The sequence below is a fragment of the Salvia splendens genome, chromosome 9, assembly GCF_004379255.2.
Source record: "Salvia splendens isolate huo1 chromosome 9, SspV2, whole genome shotgun sequence".
Taxonomy (NCBI): Eukaryota; Viridiplantae; Streptophyta; class Magnoliopsida; order Lamiales; family Lamiaceae; genus Salvia; species Salvia splendens.
Window position 1 is genome coordinate 11386288 of NC_056040.1, and position 22062 is coordinate 11408349.

A 22062-nucleotide genomic window follows, 5' to 3' on the forward strand; every position below is an offset into this window, starting at 1 on the left:
GCCCCAAATGTTCCAGCTTTCGGTAAGAATACATTTAATGCTCAAACGCGGTCTATGTCATAATTAAAACTTGATAATTAGTGTTTAATTTATGACCATAACTTTATACTTACTAGTAAAATAAGTTTACTTTAGGTGAGATCTTCTCTGACTTTTGTTTCTTTTTAGAGCAAAGTTCAATTCTTTATTAGTACTTTAATAATTGAACTATTTTATTGGTGTATTGCACATGTGCTATGCTAATGTTTTATTCCCTCGGTCCGCGAATAGGAGTCTCATTTTTCTATTTTGGTTCGTCCGCGAATAGGAGTCCCGGTTTATAATTACTATAAATGGTAAAGAAGTTTCACATTCCACTAACTCACTCCACTCACAAATCATTTAAAACTTATATATATATATATATATATATATATATATATATATATATATATATAGAGTCGTGATCATATGATAACCCCTAAATATCGTAATAACCCTATAACCAAATCTGGATCACACATATTTCTAATCATGCGGTTGAGATTCAAACTTAGATTTACTTCATAAAAAAAAGCGCGGGGGTAAAACTGTCATTTCTCTCATTTAATTTCTGAATTTTGCCAAATATCACGTAAAATGATAAAATGATAGGTTTATTGCATAGAATGATAGTTTTGAGATTCAAACTTAGATTTACTTCATAAAAAAAGCACGGGGTAAAACTGTCATTTCCCTCATTTAATTTCTGAATTTCGCCAAATATCACGTAAAATGATAAAATGATAGGTTTATTGCATAGAATGATAGTTTTGCCGGATAGAATGATACTCTGAGTTGATAAAATGATACTTTTAACTGATTGATAAAATGATAAAATGATAGGTTTATTGCATAGAATGATAGTTTTGCCGGATAGAATGATACTCTGAGTTGATAAAATGATACTTTTGACTGACTGATAAAATGATAAAATGATAGGTTTATTGCATAGAATGATAGTTTTGCCGGATAGAATGATACTCTGAGTTGATAAAATGATACTTTTGACTGACTGATAAAATGATAAAATGATAGGTTTATTGCATAGAATGATAGTTTTGCAGGATAGAATGATACTCTGAGTTGATAAAATGATACTTTTGACTGACTGATAAAATGATAAAATGATAGGTTTATTGCATAGAATGATAGTTTTGCCGGATAGAATGATACTCTGAGTTGATAAAATGATACTTTTAGCTTATAAATGTTAGGTTTACTGCATAAAATGATAGTTTTGCCGGATAGAATGATACTTTCAGCCGATAGAATGATAGTTTTGCCGGGTAGAATGATACTTTCAGCCGATAGAATGATAGGTATTTTTGGTGTATAAAATGACATTTTTTTTAATAAAATGATACTTTTACCTGATAAATGGATAATCTAAGCGGATAAAATTACAGAAACCTTATAAAAATGATAGTTTTTCCAGATAGAATGATACTCTGAGTTGATAAAATGATACTTTTAGCTTATAAATGTTAGGTTTACTGCATAAAATGATAGTTTTGCCGGTTAGAATGATACTTTCAGCCGATAGAATGATAGTTTAGCTGGGTAGAATGATACTTTCAGCCGATAGAATGATAGGTATTTTTGGTGTATAAAATGACATTTTTGTTTAATAAAATGATACTTTTACCTGATAAAATGATAATCTAAGCGGATAAAATGACAGTAACCTTATAAAAATGATAGTTTAGCTGAAGAAATTGCATATAAGCTGATAAAATGATACTTTAACGTGACAAAATGACATAAAAAACTGATAAAATGATAGTTTTACCGGTTAGAATGATACTTTCAGCCGATAGAATGATAGTTTTGCCGGGTAGAATGATACTTTCAGCAGATAGAATGATAGGTATTTTTGGTGTATAAAATGACATTTTTATTTAATAAAATGATACTTTTACCTGATAAAATGATAATCTAAGCGGATAAAATGACAGTAACCTTATAAAAATGATAGTTTAGCTGATGAAATTGCATATAAGCTGATAAAATGATACTTTAACGTGACAAAATGACATAAAACTGAAAAAATAATAGTTTTGCCGGATTGAATGATACTCTGAGTTGATAAAATGATACTCTTGACTGACTGATAAAATGATATATGTTAGGTTTATTGCATAGAATGATAGTTTTCCCGGATAGAATGATACTCTGAGTTGATAAAATGACACTTTTGACTGACTGATAAAATGATAAAATGAGCGAAATTCAGAAATTAAATGAGCGAAATTTGGATACGTAAATTTTATCATGAGTGAAATGACATATTTACCCCGCGCTTTTTTTTATGAAGTAAATTTAAGTTTGAATATCAACCGCGTGATTTTAAAAATGTGTGGTCCAGATTTGGTTATAGGGTTATTACGGAAATTAGGGTTATCATTATAATGCACCCCTATATATATATAGTATATATAAAAGTGGAACCCATATTCCACTAACTTTCTTCTATCAACTTTTCTTAACATTTCTTAAAACTCGTGACGGATAGAAATGAGATTTCTATTCGCGGATGAAGGAAGTAGTAAATAAAGTAACTTAATATAATACAAAGCGTACTTAATAAAGGATGAAGAAAAACCATTGTTCCTTACCGTTCTTTTTCATTTACCTTAAATGCTAAACATAACAAGATCAATAAAGCATTTTTTTTATATGACTTGTCACCTATCATAATTACCACATTGAACGAGGCATATAGTTATTTTTGGTTGACTTTGCTACTGCAATCAAATATTGATTCATACCAAATCATGTGGTCCAAGCATCAAAGTAACTAAAACACAACAATATACAAAATGTACCATTCACTTATAAATGGTGCTTATGTTGAAATACAACATGAGAAAATATTGAAGTAATTAAAATAATTTGTTTGTTGACGCAATGAATGGTTTTTCTAATTATTTTGAATTCCAATAATATGTTAATTTTTTTTGATGCACGCGTCTCTATTGCCTACGCCGGTGACTGATCTAGCACAAGCTAAGCCACCGCTCCAGCAGGGGCTCGGCAGTGCGGGAGCCAGTACCTACCCCGGCCCGCCATGGCCGCTCCTTGTCTGCCATTGTGGGAAAGAAAGTTATATGTAGTCAGTTATTGGGTTTTGCCATTAATGAAGTCTTCAACTCTCCATGCTTCTTATCCGTAATCCAGCCTAGCTTGGTATTGTGCAGTATAATGAATAAATATCCATGGAAATTAATCATTTTAAATTACCTGCAGATAGAATCTTGTGCAAATTATTATGGACAAATTAAGGAGTATTAATATTAGAAAATAACATTCCTAAAAATCATGGAATATTGTTGAATTGTCAATGTCAATTAACTTAGTGTTCTAAATGGTACTCCTAGTAATATTTCAATTAGTATTTTATTATACCTAAAAAAATCCTAGATCTACTACTACTATTATGTATTCAATGTGGATGACAGCCAGAAAATTGTTTCAGCCAATTCAACTCGCAGATGTAAAGAAAAGAAACAAGATTACTAGTTGCAACTTGCAACCATATGAGTTCGACGTCAAAATTTAATTTGATTTGACAAAGGAAATAAAACCCGTATATTGTAATATGGAGAGTGATCCATTGCTAACTAATTAACAATCATAAATTAAGACTAAATCTTAACTATTAGATTAGAAGGTCTACTGGTTAAAATAATATCACATGGATTATATTTTAAATTAAAAAAAATATTAAATAAATTTAAAGGGTATTAATATCAATTTTCTCTCATCAAATTCATCTCAAAACTTTAAATTTACGTAACTCTCTCGATTTAAATTATTTTTTCACAAAAAATATATCAAATTAAAGATAATTTTATAAGGATTCCAACAAGATTTCAATTGCATATGTTCCGATGATGTTCGGTGATGAAATTTGATAAATTATATTTCGATTTTCGTACATGTTGATAAGCAGATTTTATCAACAAATGCAAAAAAAAATCTCAATGTGTATGCAAAATCTTAATATAGTGTAGGTAAAATATCAATAAAACTGTGTTGATATTTTCTTGTACTTGTGTTGATATTCTCATGTCATGTTATTGATATTTGTAATATACTATGTTGATATAAAAAAAATACTCACGAAAATTATCATATGATAACATAATGACGATATTATCCTTTTGTTGATATTTTTTCTACTATTTATTGAAATTTATGAGCTTTAATCTTATCCACTCATTTCAAAATTTAAGGATGTAGATTTAGTCTTAGTTTTGGATTATGTTGCTATAAGCATTAGAAGAAGACATGTACTACTATATTGTTTAATCTAAGATATAAAAATTCACAGATATAAAAATTTCACAATATTACTTTCTTATTCCATCTTTTATGTGGGAAAAATAAGACTTCATCCGGCCTTGTCACGTTTAATTCTTATGAACTTGGACCTGCTTTTGACACTCAATTATAATTAAACTTATCATCCTTTTATATGTAGATGTATGTAAAAATAGTATAATTGAGAGATGAGTCACAAATATCTGTCACAGCGGCGATTGTGATGGAGCTTTTCCTTGAATATCTATGGATGCACATGAAATCGAGTCAGCCTCTATGATGCATCCCACACACCTTGTCTTTTACTTCTTTTCTATTCAATTCTATTTATAGCAACACTATATATTTTTCATTGGCAAATGAAGTAATTAAGATATACTCCCTACTACTACTACTACTATGTTCTATTTGTTTGAATTTTTAGCTTTTTTGTCAATCATTCTTAATTTATGAATGCTTTCAGTTTATAAATAAATTTACTAACTACATGGAGTATAATTTTACAAAAAAAAAATTGTACAAAAACAGCACATCAGGAGGTGTTGTGTTGATTTGCATTGTAGAAGATCCTCAATTACTCTCACCTAGGATTATATATATGCAATCATACAAATGTCAGAGACCAAGACGACCACGGTTCTGTCTCTCTTAATTAATTAAATAAATAAATTTATTAATATTTATATAGCTGGATGGATCCATTGCTCCTCTACTATATATAAATGATGGTGAGTGGTTGATATTATTAGGAAAATATAGGACATAACAAAAATGGGTTTGGAGAATTATAAGCCCATAATAGTTATGGTAGGATGTCAATTTCTGTATGCAGGAGTTACTCTTAGTGGAAGAGCAGCTCTTTTGCAGGATTTTAGCTCTCGAGTTTTTGTTGTTTACAGACAATTCACTGCTTTCTTGCTAATTGCTCCTTTTGCCTTTTTCTCAAGGTATGCTATGCTATCATCAATTTTCTTAATTATTGAAAAATATAAATTCATTTGAATTTCGTTGGCGCACAGGCGAGGAACAAATGCGCGTGCTATGAACTGGAAGAGCTTCTTCTTGATATCTTTGCTGTCTTTGATTGGGTTATGATGGGGTACGTACTAAACAAGCCCAAGGAAGAGTATCAGTTCGGCATTACCAAAGAGTTCGGCCCCAGCCTACAGCTCGGTAAAAGCCGACCAATCAAGCTCTACTCTCAGATCGGCCCATCAGCCCAAAGCCCAAGGAAGAGTATCAGTTCGGCATTACCAAAGAGTTCGGCCCCAGCCTACAGCTCGGTAAAAGCCGACCAATCAAGCTCTACTCTCAGATCGGCAATAGCTGCTCGGCAATAGTTCAGCAGTTCGGTCTCAGTTTTCAACCGAACTGGGAGATAGTGGACTCATGCAGAACCTCCACGACCTCCACTACACGATCTATTTAGTGGTGGACCCATGTAGGATCTCATGACCTCCACGACATCCACGATCTATTTAGTGGTGGACCCATGTAGGATCTCATGACCTCCACGACATCCACGATCTAATTAGTGATGATGTAAGCCACGACCTAATTAGTGATGATGTAAGCCACGACCTAGTTAGTGGTGATGCAAGCCACGATCTTAGTTCAATGTATAAATAGAACTTAGATCAGATAGACTAGGAGGAAGAAGAAAGAGAGCTCGCTAGACATCAAATATCATATAGCAAGTCTGTATTTGTAAGCTGGTAAACCAGATCAAGCAATACAATCTTGCCCTCCTTTCTTCCCGTGGACGTAGATTTACCTCAGTAAATCGAACCACGTAATTCCTTGTGTCGTGATCTATATTTATTACCTGCATTTACTACCATCAAAAATTCGCCCAGCCATCACTGGCGCCGTCTGTGGGAAACAGAGAACCAAATTTGTGATAAAGCGAATTTTTGACCCTTTTTCCACCCCAAAAAAAAAAAAAAAAATGCATACCAGATCACATAACACCCATAATACCGTTCGTGATAACCCTGAGGAAGCTAGTCCAGCCCGCAGGTCTGGAAAACAGCCTCGGGAGAAATCTACTTCCAGTTCTCACGGAGAAGGAACAAGCCGCTCAAAGACTCATCGCCCCGAGTCTTCCCAGCAGCCCGATTTGAACGAGGCTGTCAAGTTGTTTTTGGCCGAGAAGCAGGAAGAGTTCTTAATTTTCCTGCAAAAGGGCCAAAAGCCGGAGACGAAAACGGTGGATTCTCCCTCCTCATCCAGACATGAAAGTCACTACCGCAGTAGTGCCGTGTCTTCCAGGAAGAAGAATCCTCAACCCCGACATGTTCCTGTTCCTCCTCGGTACCGGAATCACAGGAGAACTCCATCTCCTCCATACCGAAGAGATGTCGGGTTCGCCATGTACGGAGCATTGAAGACTCCGTTCTCGGACGATATCACCCGAACTCCCTTGCCACAGAACTACCGAACTCCGTCGATGACTTATGACGGGTTAGTGAATCCTCATGACTTCCTGGGACGCTATCAGTATAACATGGCGAACCAGGGTCTCAATGAGGTCCATATGTGCAAGCTGTTTCCCGAGCTGCTTATCGGGAACGCAAGAAGGTGGTTCGATAGCCTCCCCAAAGGCAGCATTAGATCTTACCGAGATCTAATGGATGCTTTCCACAGGAGGTTCTTTCAGAAAGCGGAAGCCCGAATCACTTCGGCTCAGCTGCTTTCTACACGTCAAGGTCGCGACGAAAAGATCAGCGACTTTATGACGAGGTTCCACAAGGAATGCCTACAAGTAGATGATCTCAATGATCTACTTGTCATTTCGGCATTCCAAAATGGAATCCTGCCCGGAGCTCTCTACAGAAAGCTCGTGGAATGCAGTCCGCAAACAGCTCAAGAGATGTGGGACATTACGGACCAGTTTTCTCGTGCCGATGAGGCAGACCGTCGAAAACGGTCTTTAGACAGCTCATCTAGAGAAGACAAAAAGAAGCCCGATCATAGCGATCAGAGGCTTCCTCGCCGAACTCCTTCCCCACTAAAGGAGGGATAGCGGTCATCCGAGGTGATCAAAAAAGAGCGAGTGTTTGCAGATTGCGCTTAAAAGTGCCGAGCAAACAGATCGGCACCATCAAGCATAGCAATCACAGCAGCCGGAGTCAGAGGCAGGCGAAATGACCGAAGTCACACCGGAGCCGAACTCGATGGTGTACGGCACTGAAGCCGTGATTCCGGTTGAGATCGGCGTACCCAGTCCCCGAACTCTAAATTTCTCCTCAGAAATGAATGATGACGGACTGAGAGCCGAACTAGATCTGGCCGAAGAAAGAAGAGAATTGGCCTGCATAAAAGCAGCCAAGTACAAGGAGCAAGTAGCCCGGTATTATAACCAAAGGGTGAAAAAGCTACAATTTCAAGTGGGAGATCTCGTCTTGAGAAACAACGAAGTAAGCCGAGCAGAAAAGCTGGGCAAACTCGAACCCACATGGGAAGGTCCATATCGGGTGTCAGAAGTCCTCGGCAAAGGGTCTTACAAATTGACTCACATGTCAGGAGAACAAGTACCCCGAACATGGTACATTTCCAACCTCAAGAAGTTCCATTTGTAAGAGACAGTCCGGTCAGTCAGTCTTGTGTCTAGTTCGGTCCTAGGGGTATGTGTTTTCTTTGTTTTTTACTTGTTTTTCATGTTTGTCTATGTGCGTTTTGTTTGTCTATGTGCGTTTTGTCTGTCTATGTGCGTGTCGTCTCTTACAAATGTTACTGAGGTATCTTGTTCTTCGAAGGCTGATCCCCTTTTTAGAACATATATAAGCCAACGATTGTGTGTCCAAGCTTCTAAGGAGGATACAAGACCACAATTCAGCTTAAGAAACAAGCAGTTCGTCTGAAACGAACTGCAACAAAGGGAAAGTCCGATCCACGCGATAAAACTCGCCGAATTAGGACAAAGGAAAGTCCGATCCACGCGATAAAACTCGCCGAATTAGGACAAGGGAAAGTCCGATCCCCAAATTAGGACAAGGGAAAGTCCGATCCGAGCGATAAAACTCGCCAAATTAGGACACAAGCTTAGTCCGGTCAAAGAAATTTACTTCATAAGACCAAAGACGAGTCCGGTCAAAGAAGTTTACTTCATAAGACCAAAGACGAGTCCGGTCAAAGAAGTTTATTTCATAAGACCGAGGACCAGTTTACTTCATAAGACCAAAGACGAGTCCGGTCAAAGAAGCTTACTTCATAAGACCAAAGACGAGTCCGGTCAAAGAAGCTTACTTCATAAGACCGAGGACGAGTCCGGTCAAAGAACTTTACTTCATAAGACCGAGGACAAGCACGATGAAATTTTTTCGCTGAGCTGTAAATACGCAGTGATAGAAGCGAAATGAAAATTTCATTTATCAAATCTTGTTCGGCATACAACTCCGCTGCCCTACGAGAAGGCGTTACGCTATTACAAAGGACTATTCTACTGTCCACGGTTGCTAAAGTTGAGCCACCTATTCAAAAAATCCTCGTGAGGCCGAGTTCGGGCGTTCTCGGCAGCTGAAGAATAAGCAGGTCGACGAGATGCTCTAATCGACCTACCGCCTCTTCCCTGAGCCCGGGAAGCTCTAGCACCTCGGCGGCGAAGAGTCTCTTCACGAAGCATTTGTTGATCTTGCTCACTCATAATCACAGCTCCTCTACGAACTTCAGTCCGTCCTTGTCTTGACGTTTCCGGTTGCTCCTGAGTCCGTTCTCGTCTTGACGTTTCCGGCTGTTCCTGAGTTCGTTGCTGACTTGGAGTAGGGTTTTGAGCAAGTGAATCAGGGGTTTGAGCTGGAGTGCGACCATCTGTTGGCGGGAAATGCCTAAGGAATCTCTCGATTGAGGGACGCCGGGAAAGAATGATGTCGTACCGAGAAGCCCAGCGCCGCAATGATTTCACGACTTGTTGGCAAGCCGAGCTCTCCAGCGCATTGTTCCTCCGGAGTACATGATATTCCTCCCACAGTTCATCAACTCGTTCCTGAACTTCAGAGATGGTCATTCCCCCGCGCCTGCAGATGAAATCCTCATACGCAGTCCTCTCAGCGACGGCAGTATTCAGTTCGGCCTCCAGACCTTTCTTTTCGGACTCTAAGTCCTTATTGTCGGCCTCCAGCTTCACTAAACAAGCCAAGAGTTCGTCATTCTTCATCTGGTCAGCTATGGCTTTTTTCTCAGCTTCGTCTAAAGCGGAAGAGTACAGCCGTTTCCAGTGAAGTACCTCCAGCTCCTTAAGAGTTAAGAATACAAAGCCGCTATGTCAGTTCGGCATTTCATTTTACTGAGCAGGTAGTAAACCACAACAGGAGTAAAAGAGAGTACGAAAAGCTATACGAAGACACAAGTGCAGAAAGAAGAATTTTTTCATTCATAAGAAAAAAAAATTTTTTTACACAAGGAGGGCTTCAAGGCCATTTTACAACAAGGAAGAAACTAAACTAAGAGAAGGGAGACGAAATCATACTCCGCCAGCTTCGTCTCCGGCTCCTCGGTGAAGTTCAGCTTCCTTCTCCTTGTCTGCCTCAGCTTCAGCCTCGGCCTCCCTGCTCCCTCCAGCCTGCTCGGTGCCCCCATCACCGATCAGCAGCACCTCTTGCTCGGCCTGCCTGTCTCCGGTCTGCTGATCAAGCTGCTCGGTTTCACCCTCTCCGTGGAAAATTGGAGCGGGTGAAACTTGCCCTAAGGAGGCAAAGATAGCCTCCATATTCTCGTCCCGGTCAGCTCGGCAACTACGAACTCGGTCAGCAGAAAGCAGGACCGAGGACGAAGCAAGCTCCTCAAGGAGCGGCAGACTCTGGAGACGAGCTGCTATCTCTCGGCCGTACAGCGGCAGGACGACTTCGGGCCCCTGCTCGGCATTATCGGTCATCAGTTTCAGCAGATCACCGACAAAGGCCGAAAATTGATTGCTCAGAAAGAGTTTCTCCGCGAAAGCACGGAGAACCTCCCCTTGGGCAACCACGGCGGCAGCATCCCTCCGTTTCGTCTGCTCTCGCTGGATGACGAGCTGGTTTTTGGCAAACTGGGCTTCATCCTGGGCCGAGATCCTAGCAGCTCTGGCCTTCTCAAAGTCTGCCTTAGCCTGTTCGGCCTGGTGACGAGCAGCCGCCAACTTCCTCTGCATCTCAGCATAGTCGCTGGACGCTTTAGAGAGTTCGACTGCGACGAGCTTGCTGAGCATGCTATTCCTCTGAAAATGGAAAAAGGAAAGAGTCAACAGGGGCCACCAAAAAAAGCATAGGAAAGAAGCAAAGCCAAAGAATCAAGAAGAGAAGTTACCTCGGCAAAGTCCGTTGGCCATGCAAAAGGCTCACAGACATGCTCCGAAGGGGGCGCCAAGACGATGTCTCTCTCCGGCGCTCTTGGGGGCTTCTGGGTCTTCCCCTTCCTATTTGCCGAAGTCGACTCCGGCTTTTTTGGATCCGAAGAAGAGGTCTTTTGCCTCTTCGGATTCTTCTCGGCATCAGGCGCCGAGCTGGTAGCCTTCTCTTTCTCCGGCTCCTTAAGCTCGGAGGATTTGCGGCTAATCTTATTTAGCAAGTTCACTGCCAAAAAGCAAGAAAGCAAGGTTAGTTTTCGCCACAAAAGCAGTAAGGCACAAAAAAGAAGTCCTCACCCTCAGTCTCTTCGTCCGAAGACGAGGAGTCGAACACGAAGTCGCCCTTGACGAGCTCAGACTCCAGGTACTGCTTCCTAATCATAGGAATCTTATTGAGCTCGCCCTCGAGCTCGTTCAACGGTTCTAACCGAGGATGAGGAATCACGGACTTCGGCCCTCTCCAGGGAAAGCCCGGAGCCGCTGTCCTATTATAAAAAAAGAAGCGATGTTGCCACTTTGGCCACTTGGTTTTGCAGAAGGCCCTAAAAGGCTGTAAATGGATCAAGTAAAACCAAGATCCTTTTCTCTTAAACTGGAAGAAATTAAGGATTGCCCTCAGAGACAGATCCTTATCTAGCCTACGCAGTTCGGCAGCAAAGGCCGATAAGTGCCTCCAAGAGTTCGGAGTCACCTGACCTAAAGGGAGTTGAAAAAAATCAAGCAGCTCTACAAAGGCAGGGAGAAGAGGGAAACGAAGCCCGCATTCCAAGCCGGCTTCATAAACGGTGGCATAACCCTCCGGCGGCGAGTCAGCCCTATGAAGGTCGTCGGGAATCGCAACCTTCCCCCCAGGAAAAAAATATTTTTCGTGTAGGGATATCACAGTATCCTTACTCAAGATGCTGTGAAAATACTCTACGGTCTTCTCCCCGGATTCTTTCCGGCTAGAAGACCCCTTATCCCCTTTCCTACCGCTACCTGACTCAGAAGAAGAAGAAGAAGACATAGTTCTTACTCTTTGAAAGTCTGAAGAAATTCTGAAGAAATTCTTGAAAGCGGAAGGAAATTTTTACGCGAAAGAGAGAGAATGCAGAAGAAGCAATAGCAAAAGTGTTCAAATGATGAAGAAAGGACGTATTTATCAGATTCGGAGAAGATTTCAAAATCATCGCACCGTTTCGAATCCCACCTTTTCAGGATTCAACGGCCGGATTTTACTGTCGCATTTAATGCAGTCACGCGCAAGGCACGTCCCCTGACGTCAGCCTTCCCCGTACCTTTATCCAGAATGCCGAAGTGACTCGCTTCGCCGAAGTGATTCACTTCGCTTTTCGGGGGGGGGTAGTGATGGGGTACGTACTAAACAAGCCCAAGGAAGAGTATCAGTTCGGCATTACCAAAGAGTTCGGCCCCAGCCTACAGCTCGGTAAAAGCCGACCAATCAAGCTCTACTCTCAGATCGGCCCATCAGCCCAAAGCCCAAGGAAGAGTATCAGTTCGGCATTACCAAAGAGTTCGGCCCCAGCCTACAGCTCGGTAAAAGCCGACCAATCAAGCTCTACTCTCAGATCGGCAATAGCTGCTCGGCAATAGTTCAGCAGTTCGGTCTCAGTTTTCAACCGAACTGGGAGATAGTGGACTCATGCAGAACCTCCACGACCTCCACTACACGATCTATTTAGTGGTGGACCCATGTAGGATCTCATGACCTCCACGACATCCACGATCTATTTAGTGGTGGACCCATGTAGGATCTCATGACCTCCACGACATCCACGATCTAATTAGTGATGATGTAAGCCACGACCTAATTAGTGATGATGTAAGCCACGACCTAGTTAGTGGTGATGCAAGCCACGATCTTAGTTCAATGTATAAATAGAACTTAGATCAGATAGACTAGGAGGAAGAAGAAAGAGAGCTCGCTAGACATCAAATATCATATAGCAAGTCTGTATTTGTAAGCTGGTAAACCAGATCAAGCAATACAATCTTGCCCTCCTTTCTTCCCGTGGACGTAGATTTACCTCAGTAAATCGAACCACGTAATTCCTTGTGTCGTGATCTATATTTATTACCTGCATTTACTACCATCAAAAATTCGCCCAGCCATCAGGTTAGTACCTCACCATTAACAAGTTTGTATACTAGTATTATCTTTCAATGTTGTAGTATAAAATACTTATATTTTGATTCAAGAAACTACAAATCAATACGACTAATTCATTTTTTCCTTCTTTTGGTATTTGGCAGTGTGACAATTAACCAGAATGTATATTTCGAGGGATTGTACTTAGCTTCATCCTCAGCAGCTAGCGCTTTGGGCAATTTGGTTCCTGCCATAACCTTTACTATAGCTTATTTCTTGGGGTATGCATATAATAATAATAATAATAATAAACAAAAATACAATTTAAACTTTTTTAATCTTAAATCTTAGCATATTATTTATATGTATATATAGGTTGGAAAAAGTAGATCTTGGAAACGTGAGAAGTTTGGGGAAGATTATGGGAGCATGTCTATGTGTAAGTGGCGCTGTTATAATGGCAGTATTAAAAGGTTCAAAATTATTGAACATGGAATTGTTGCCAAGAAATTCAATTGTGTTACACCTAATTGGAGAAGAAGACAGATGGTTGATAGGCTGCCTATTTCTTCTTGCAAGCACAACTTGCTGGTCCCTTTGGCTCATCTTGCAGGTGCATGTAACATCTTACTATCCAGATAATCTCTCATTAACGGCATGGATGTGCTTAATCGCAGCCGTCCAATCCGCCATCTTCACATTCATCATCGAGCCTGATTTGAACACGTGGAAACTCACCTCCTCTTTCCAACTCTTTACCTGCTTCTACGCAGTAAGTGTATAGTATTTTTATTTAGCAATTGAAAGTAGTAATTAATAATCCATCTAATTTTGGATGTACTACTATATAGGGTGTGGTGTCAGCATTGACATTTTTTGGTCAAGCATGGTGCATAGGCAGGAGAGGGCCCCTTTTTTCAGCCATGTTCAATCCTCTTTGTACACTCATAGTCACAATCTTTGCCTGCATTTTCATGCATGAAGAGTTGTACATGGGAAGGTACAACTTCACTATACTATTTTATTTACTTTTTTTTAATTATTAATTTTTGCTTGTGCTTATTGGATTCATTTGTTTCCTTGGTGACACAGCCTGACTGGTGGATTGGCGGTGATAATTGGATTATATGTGGTGCTATGGGGCAAAGCAAAAGACCATGAACTAATCAAGGAAGAAGATACTAAAAAGCACCAAAATCATGCCAATGGTCAAAATGAGGCCATCACTAGTGTTGACTTGGAACAGCCCCTTTTGTCTGATAATTGAGTAAATCTTGCTACTATAATTTTATTGGTTTTAATAATTAGATGCTCTGTGATAATAATACCAATTCATTCTAGAATGATATCTAGACAAAATTATTATACACAAGAAAGATAGTGATGATCACTAGTGTACTCGTGTTATTTTTTTAATACTATTACTTTTTTCAATATGTTCTAATTGGAACATAATAACTAATAAATGGACAATACTTTCATAGTTAGACGACAAATTTGTTTGCGTGGTTCTGATTAATTATTTTACAAAGTTATTATGCAGTGAAATTGGGATGAAAGGCTTGAAATTGGAACATAGTAATCACTAACATTCTTCAAGATTAGTAGTAGGCCGGTATCTATGTTATTCGTTTTTGATCTTGCCGCGCCGCTTGCTCGCAAAAAAAAAGTTAATCACTTAATTAATATATTTAGTCATAAAATTGAAGTAATTAGAAGCTCATTAGATTAGAGACGACAAAACAATGCGTAGTCGTCACTAATAGTGTCTGTGTTAGGCAGAAACGATTAACTTGCCAGCTCAGTAACTGTAGTATTTAAAAATAAAGACGAATTCAATTTAATCAAAGTTCATTTTGTTACTTTATTAGGACTGTTTTTAGTAGTACTAATTAAGCGTTGGGGGTGAGAAGGAGAAAAAGTTGGAAAAATATGAGAGAAAAACTTTTTGTTTTTAGAAATGGTAATATATTTGTGGGTATCTCAAAATGGTAAAATAGAACTATTTTTTATGGATGGAGTATATATTAGTGGATGATAAAATAAGATTTTCATAAGAAGTATAAGTACACCTAAATTATTGATATTTTATGGAGTAACTAAAATTTATCATTACTCAAACAAAATGCTCTTATATTCTCATTTTGGTATGTTCATCAAAATTAAGTATCTACTCTTTCATTCCATTTTAAATAGAATATTTTTTATTCAGCATGAGATTTTATATAGTATTATTTTATTGTTGACATAGTGTTGTTTTATATTTTTATTTAAGAAATGTATCAAATAAAACATCCTAAAAAAATGTGTCAGAGTACAAGAAAAAAAGAAAACAATCTCAACTTTTTTATTTTTCAATACAATTCACACTAAAAAAATTGGGTGTGAACGTGTTATAAAGAGTTGTAACTGAAATATAGTACTAATTCCTCACCAAAAATGATACTCCTATATACAAATGTCAGCTACCAAGACGACGAAGGTTCCATTTTTTGTCAATCATTTTTGAAATTGTAAATACTTTCATTTTATAATTAAATGTACTAACTGCAAAACATCACATCACCAGGTGTTGTGTTGGTTAGCATAGTAGAATATACTACTTATTCCTGAATTCCTTACCCAGGATGATATATACTAAAGGTTAATTCTGTGTCTCTTAATTAATTAATTAGTTGAATTTATTAGTAATACTCGTAAGTATATAATAGCTGGAATGCTGGATCGGTTGCTCCTCCTTCATGGTCAATGAATGATGGTGGTGAGTTGCATTATCAGTTAGGACTTAGGACATAACAAAAATGGGTTTGGAGAATTATAAGCCCATCATAGTTATGGTAGGATGTCAATTTCTCTATGCAGGAGTTGCTCTAACCGGAAGAGAAGCTCTTTTGCAAAATTTTCTATCGACTGGATTACTTGCCCAATCAGCATCTGTATAACCATCTACTTCGAGGTCCTTCCTTCTCTTTAAGAATATTCCAAAGTTTGATGTGCCCTTGAGGTACCTTACAATTCGTAAGGCTGCATTCATATGTTCTTCTTGGGGTTGGTGCATGAATTGACTAACAACTCCAACTGCATAAACAATGTCTGGTCTGGTATGTGAGAGATAAAGCAATTTTCCTACCAGCCTTTGATATTTCTCTCGATCTGCAGATTCAGCTCCTTCAACAATTTTAATACCATGGTTTGGTATCATTGGTGTATCGGCCGGCTTGCAGTCTAAAAGGCCAGTTTCTGCCAGTAGATTTTCTCTGTCTTAAAAATATTTCATGCCTTGATCTCAATACTTCGATTCCCAAGAAGTACTTCAGAGGGCCGAGATCTTTCATGTCAAATTCTTTGAACAGATTGGTCTTGAGGTTATTGATTCCTTCTGTATCATCTCCTGTGATAATCATATCGTCAACATAGATGATAAGGCAGGTTATCTTATCCCCTCTCCTTTTTGTGAAGAGTGTATGATCAGAAAGACTCTGTTTGAATCCATGCTTGATCATTGCTTGGCAAAACCTTCCAAATCATATCCTCGAGGATTGTTTTAAGCCGTATAAAGTCTTCTTCAGTCTGCACACATGTCCAGGACCAAACTCGCCATCAATTCCTGGTGGAACTGTCATATAGACTTCCTTGTCCTTTTCTAATTCTCCATGGAAGAAGGCATTAGTCACATTAAACTGATGTAGTGACCAATCCTTACAAGCTGTAACTGACAACAATGCTCGGATGGTGTCAAGCTTGGCAACTGGGAAGAAAGTTTCATCGTAGTCTATCCCATATACTTGAGTGTATCCTTTAGCCATCAATCGCGCCTTGTATCTCTCGATTGATCCATCTGCTCGTCTTTTGATGGTGAAACCCCACCTACATCCGAGTTTTTTCCTTCTGGAAGAGTACACTTTTCCCATGTTCCATTCTTGATCAGAGCATCAACCTCCTTCTTCATGGCTTCCCTCCAATGTTTGTGCTTGACTGCTTCTTGGAAAGACTGGGGGATTTCTTCTTCTTCATATAGGGCTACCTCGAATGCTCGGGCCATTTCTATGAGGTGTCCTTGGGCGATGTTTGCTACTGAATATTTTGTTTTTCTCCCTTTCCAGTCCGAAGAGTATCTCTTGGGAGGAATTCCCCTTTTACTTCTGTGTGGTAGTTCATACTGCTTGTTACTATCGTTTCTGCTCCTGGTATCTTCTTCCCGGCTTATCCTGTCAATGTTAGTGATTTCCAATGGAACTGTGTTGGTTTCAGAATCGTTTACCTCAGGATTTGCAGGCGAGGTTGATGGTTGGGCGATGTCCTCGAACTCCATGGTCTGACTAGTGGATTGTGATAGCTCGTTGGTATGAGTTTCTCCTTCTGTTGTTTCTGTGACCGGATTGGATTCTGCACTTGATTCGTCTCCCCCTTGTAAAGTTTCAGGCTGATAGGTTGATTCTGTTGGGATATACAGCCAATTTAGTAGGTCACTATTCGGATTATGCGTTTGACTCTCCCCCTGACCGCTAGATTGGCTGTAGTAGTATTCGGTTTCCACAAAGTCACAGTTCATGGTTGTAAACATATGCTTAGACACAGGGTCGTAACACCGGTACCCTTTCTGATTAACCCCATACCCAAGGAAAACACATTTAACGGCACAAGGAGAGAATTTGGTACGTTCATGTTTGGGAATGTGGACAGACACCGTGCAACCAAAGACTTTGGGTTCAAGGGTGAGATGGGTTGGTTTTTCTATGGCTTTATGGTTGATAAAGGTATCTATGGGAGTTTTAAAATTGAGAATTCCTGTTGGGAGACGGTTCATAAGATACACAGATGTGGCTATAGCTTCTGGCCAAAAAAGTGTGGGTATTTTGGATTCGATGAGGAGGGCTCTGGTGAATTCGAGGATATAACTATTTTTCCGATCCGCTACCCCATTCTGCTCAGGTGTATAGGCACAAGAAGTTTGATGAATAAGGCCTTTTTACACAAAGAAATTTTTTATGTTGCCATTTATATATTCTCCCCCATTGTCAGAACGTAAAACCTGGATATTTTGTTTATATTGAGTTTGGACCACACTGTAGAATTGGATGAATTTGTTGAAAACCTCAAATTTATGTTTTAAGAAATATACCAAGTCATACGGGAAAAATCATCAATAAATAGGAGAAAATATCGGAGGCCCTGACCCCCATTGATTGGAGCAGGATCCCACACATCAGAATGAATTAAGGAAAACGGGGTAGACACACGGGTATTATTGAGCTTAAAGAAGTGACGATGGCTCTTGGCCAGGTGACAGGTTTCGTAATCAAAAGAGTGCATACTAGATGCTAGCTTAGGAAACATCATTTTCATATATCCTATAGAAGGGTATCCTAACCGATGATCTAAAAGCCAAGTCTTCCTTGAAGTTGCTCCTTGTATCAGTAATGTCGTGCTTTGTTGAGCTATCTCATCCACATAGTACAGTCCACTTCGTTCAGTGCCACGCCCAACTATTGTCCCCGTCTTGGTATCCTGTAGCATACAAAAACGAGGTTGAATCAGTAACTTGCAGTTTAACTCTTTTGTCACGTGACTGGCGGACAATAGTTTATTGGAGAAAGTTGGAACGAGGAGGCAATTAGAGAGTCAGAGGGTTGGAGAAATGTCAATAGTGCCCGCCCCCTCTACTCGAGCCAAATCCCCTCCGGCCTTTTGGACATAAGTTTTGGTAGGTTTAGATATGTGAATGAAATCTGTTGGATCGAAAGAGATTGTATCGGTAGCACCACAATCAAAAATCCATTGATTCTCTTTCTTTTCAACAGTGGTGGATGAGGTAAAGGCTAAGGCTATAAAGGAATTGTGACACGGTATATCGGGATAAAAAAAAGTGGATCGTAGGATTTTGTTGGGTCAATTTTGGACTTTGGAAAAGAGTTGGGGCTCATTTGTAAGTGTTTGAGGCTGTTGGGGCTATGTTGGTATTTTATGTAAGTTTTGGGGTGGTTTTCAGAAATATCAGAAGTTCATTCTGGGATACTTTTAGGTAGGTTTTGAGGGATGGGATCTCCAGTGGGATTTAGAAGAGTGATGGGGGGTTGGAGTTTAGAAGAGTGATGGGGGGTTTCGAATTTTGGGAAATCAGGGGTATAAATTCCCTTAAGAACCCTAAATTCCGCCGCCTCCACTCCCTTTCCAACCCTAGACTCTGCCAGATCCTTTTTCGATTCCTCTCCGGCCGATGCATCGCCGACGATGGTCACTGGTACTTGGTTACCTTTTGACCACGCCCTGGCGAGGGAGACGGATGCGGTTGCCCTTGATTCGTTTTCGCCGTCGCTGCTTGTTGGACGATTGTTCCCCGTCGGTTTTGGCTTGTCGGTGCTGCCCGCCGTGTTGACAGCGTTGTTAGCTCGGTCGCCAATCGCTGCTGCCGCCGTCGCCCTGCCTCCACCATTCCAATTTCGGTTCTGTCGCGATTTCTTCATGTCTTCCCACCAATCGGGAAATCCATGGAGATGGAAGCACGTTTCGGCGGTATGTTTCTTCCCACCACAGTGGCTGCATGTTAATTTACTTTTATCAATGTTTTGGTGGAATTTGGGCGGCGGCGGTGGTCTGCTCTGGTCGATTGCTGCTAGTCCGACGCCGATTCGTGTCTCCTGTGGGTCGCCTGCGGGTTTGAGAACTCGTTCATTTGCAGATTCACGTCTCACCATCCCATATGCATTCCTCACTGTGGGTATTGGATCTTTGTTTAAGATTTCTCTTTTTATGGTATCGTATCTGTCATCTAGAGCCCATAGAAACTGATATAGTCTATGTCTCTGTATGATCTTGTTGTATTTCTCTATTGCTGTGGTGTATCCATTGGGTTCGGATCTCTCTCGTCTATAGAGATCCAGAGACTTTGAAATTTATTCCACAGAGATTCGAGGCTCATGTTTCCTTGCTTCATGTTGTATGCTTGTCTGTGCAGATCCGAGACTCGAAATGGATCGGCTCCACTTTCATACGTGATGGCCAGACCCTCCCACAGGTCTCGGGCCGTCGCGTATTGCGATACTTCATTGATGAGGCTGGCTTCAATGTTGTTAATTATCCAGTTGAAGCAACAACGGTCTCTTTGCTGCCATTTTGGATAACTAGGATGAGTGGCTGGAGTGGGGTCGGTTACTCCATTTATGTGAGACAATAGACCCCTTCCTCCTATGGCTCGTTCCATCAGCGTTTTCCACAGAGGATAATTGTCCCCATTGAGTTTACTTTGGACATGGACCTCCCCCAATGATTCTGGTTGGTTTGAGGGAGGAGGTGGTGGTTGTTCTTGGTTTCTAGGTGGTGAATTGATCTGCCTAAGAAACTCGGCGAGCTGGGCAGCAAACTCTCATGGGAAATTCATAATTGGTTGGTTTGTATTTGTGGCTTCTGTGTCAGATTCTGACATGGTTTCTTCTTTGATTTTGCAGGTTTAAAACAAAAGGTCGGGGAAGGTATTCTAGGGACGGTGATGAGATTTTTCTGAGTCCCACACTCTCACAACCTGCTCTGATACCATCTTAAATATGGTAATCGAGAAAGGCGAGGGATAGAAGATTCATGGTGGCTGGAATTTGTAGAGAAGAGGAAGATGTTGTTATTTCCTTTTTGTTGTATTATGTTTGATGTAGAACATTCCCTTTTATAGGGATATTACAACTCTTAGGAACTCCCACTAATTAATTGTGTCTAGGTAAATACTACCTATTAAATGTAGTAGCAATTACTAAGTAGTTGGTACTTGGTATTTGGTATTTGGCTAGTTAACTAGCCGTTTCCCATTTCCTCTTGACATGCAGGAGTTGCTCTAACCGGAAGAGAAGCTCTTTTGCAAAATTTTAGCTCAAGAGTTTTTGTTGTTTACAGACAATTTACTGTTTTCTTGCTTATTGCTCCTTTTGCTTTTTTCTCAAGGTATGCATCATCAATTTTATCTTTCTTCTTATTACATAGCTACTATTATTGAACAATTTGAATTTGGTTGGAACAAATGCGTGTGCTATGACCTGGAAGAGCTTCTTCTTGATATCCTTGCTGTCTTTCATTGGGTTAGCTCACATAAAAAATCTCAAGAAACTTGAAATCCAAAGCACTAATTCATTCCATTTGTTATTTGGCAGTGTAACATTTAGCCAGAACCTATACTACGAGGGATTGTACTTATCCTCATCCTCAGCCGCTAGCGCTTTGGGCAATGCGGTTCCTGCCATTACCTTTACTATAGCTTATTTCTTAGGGTATCATCATTTCCACTTATTTAATCCATGTTAAATCTTACTAGTATATTGACGATTATATTTACATGTATATATTATATATGGGATGGAAAAAGTGAATCTTCGAAACGTGAGAAGTTTGTGTAAGAATTTGGGAACAACAGGTCTATGTGTAAGTGGCGCTGTTGTAATGGCAGTGCTAAAAGGTCCAAAATTAATAAACATGGAGTTGTTGCCAAAAAAATTCAATTGGAGAAGAAAACAGATGGTTGATCTGTTCTTGCAAGCACAACTATGGGTTATCTTGCAGGTGTATGTAACAGCTCACTATCCAGATAATCTCTCATTAACGGCATGGATGTGCTTAATCGCAGCCGTCCAATCCGCCATCTTGACATTCATCGTCGAGCCTGATTTGAACTACGCAGTAATTAGTCATTTCTGTCTGTAAGTGTTATAGTTATACATATACTTATACAGGGTGTGGCGTCGGCATTGACATTCTTAGGTCAAGCATGGTGCATAGGCATGAGAGGGCCTCTTTTTTCAGCCATGTTCAATCCTCTTTGTACAGTACAGTCTTTGCCTTCATTTTCATGCATGAAGAGTTTGTACATCGGAAGGTACAGCTTCACTATATTTTTAATTACTTTTTGCATTTGTTTGAACTTATTTTTGTTTCCTTGGTGACACAGCCTGACTGGTGGATTGGCGGTGATAAATTGGATTGTATGTGGTGGTGCTATGGGGGGCAAAGCAAAAGACTATGAAGAAATCAAGGAAGAAGACACTACTACTAAAAAGCACCAAAATAATGTTAATGGGCAATATGAGGCCATCACTAGTGTCGACTTGGAGCAGCCCCTTTTGTCTCATAATTGAGGAATTATTCTTCGATTTTGAGAGGAGAGGAGTACTATATTTATTGGTTTAATTAGATGTTTGGTTTAGTTAGACAATATTGTTTGCGTGGTTTCTGGGTAATTATTTTAGAAAGTTAATGTTTGCAGTGAAATTGGAATGAAAGACTTGAGATATTGTTGTTGGGAAATAAGACTTGAGAAAGCGATGATTTA

General features: G+C 39.8%; 2 protein-coding genes across 2 annotated transcripts; both read left to right on the plus strand.

Moving 5' to 3' along the window:
* Window positions 1-5115: 5115 nt before the first annotated feature.
* Window positions 5116-14022, plus strand: LOC121749144 (WAT1-related protein At4g30420-like). The gene is made up of 6 exons (XM_042143742.1): window positions 5116-5291; window positions 5364-5432; window positions 12920-13036; window positions 13131-13527; window positions 13607-13755; window positions 13848-14022. Exons 1-6 carry the CDS (start codon window positions 5116-5118, stop codon window positions 14020-14022), a joined length of 1083 nt encoding a protein of 360 aa, XP_041999676.1.
* Window positions 14023-15556: 1534 nt separating this feature from the next.
* LOC121749145 (WAT1-related protein At4g30420-like) lies at window positions 15557-21868 on the plus strand. Its single transcript, XM_042143743.1, has 7 exons — window positions 15557-15611; window positions 20564-20690; window positions 20759-20818; window positions 20891-21009; window positions 21094-21413; window positions 21467-21609; window positions 21682-21868. The coding sequence occupies exons 1-7, from the start codon at window positions 15557-15559 to the stop codon at window positions 21866-21868; spliced, it is 1011 nt and encodes a 336-aa protein (XP_041999677.1).
* Window positions 21869-22062: the final 194 nt, after the last annotated feature.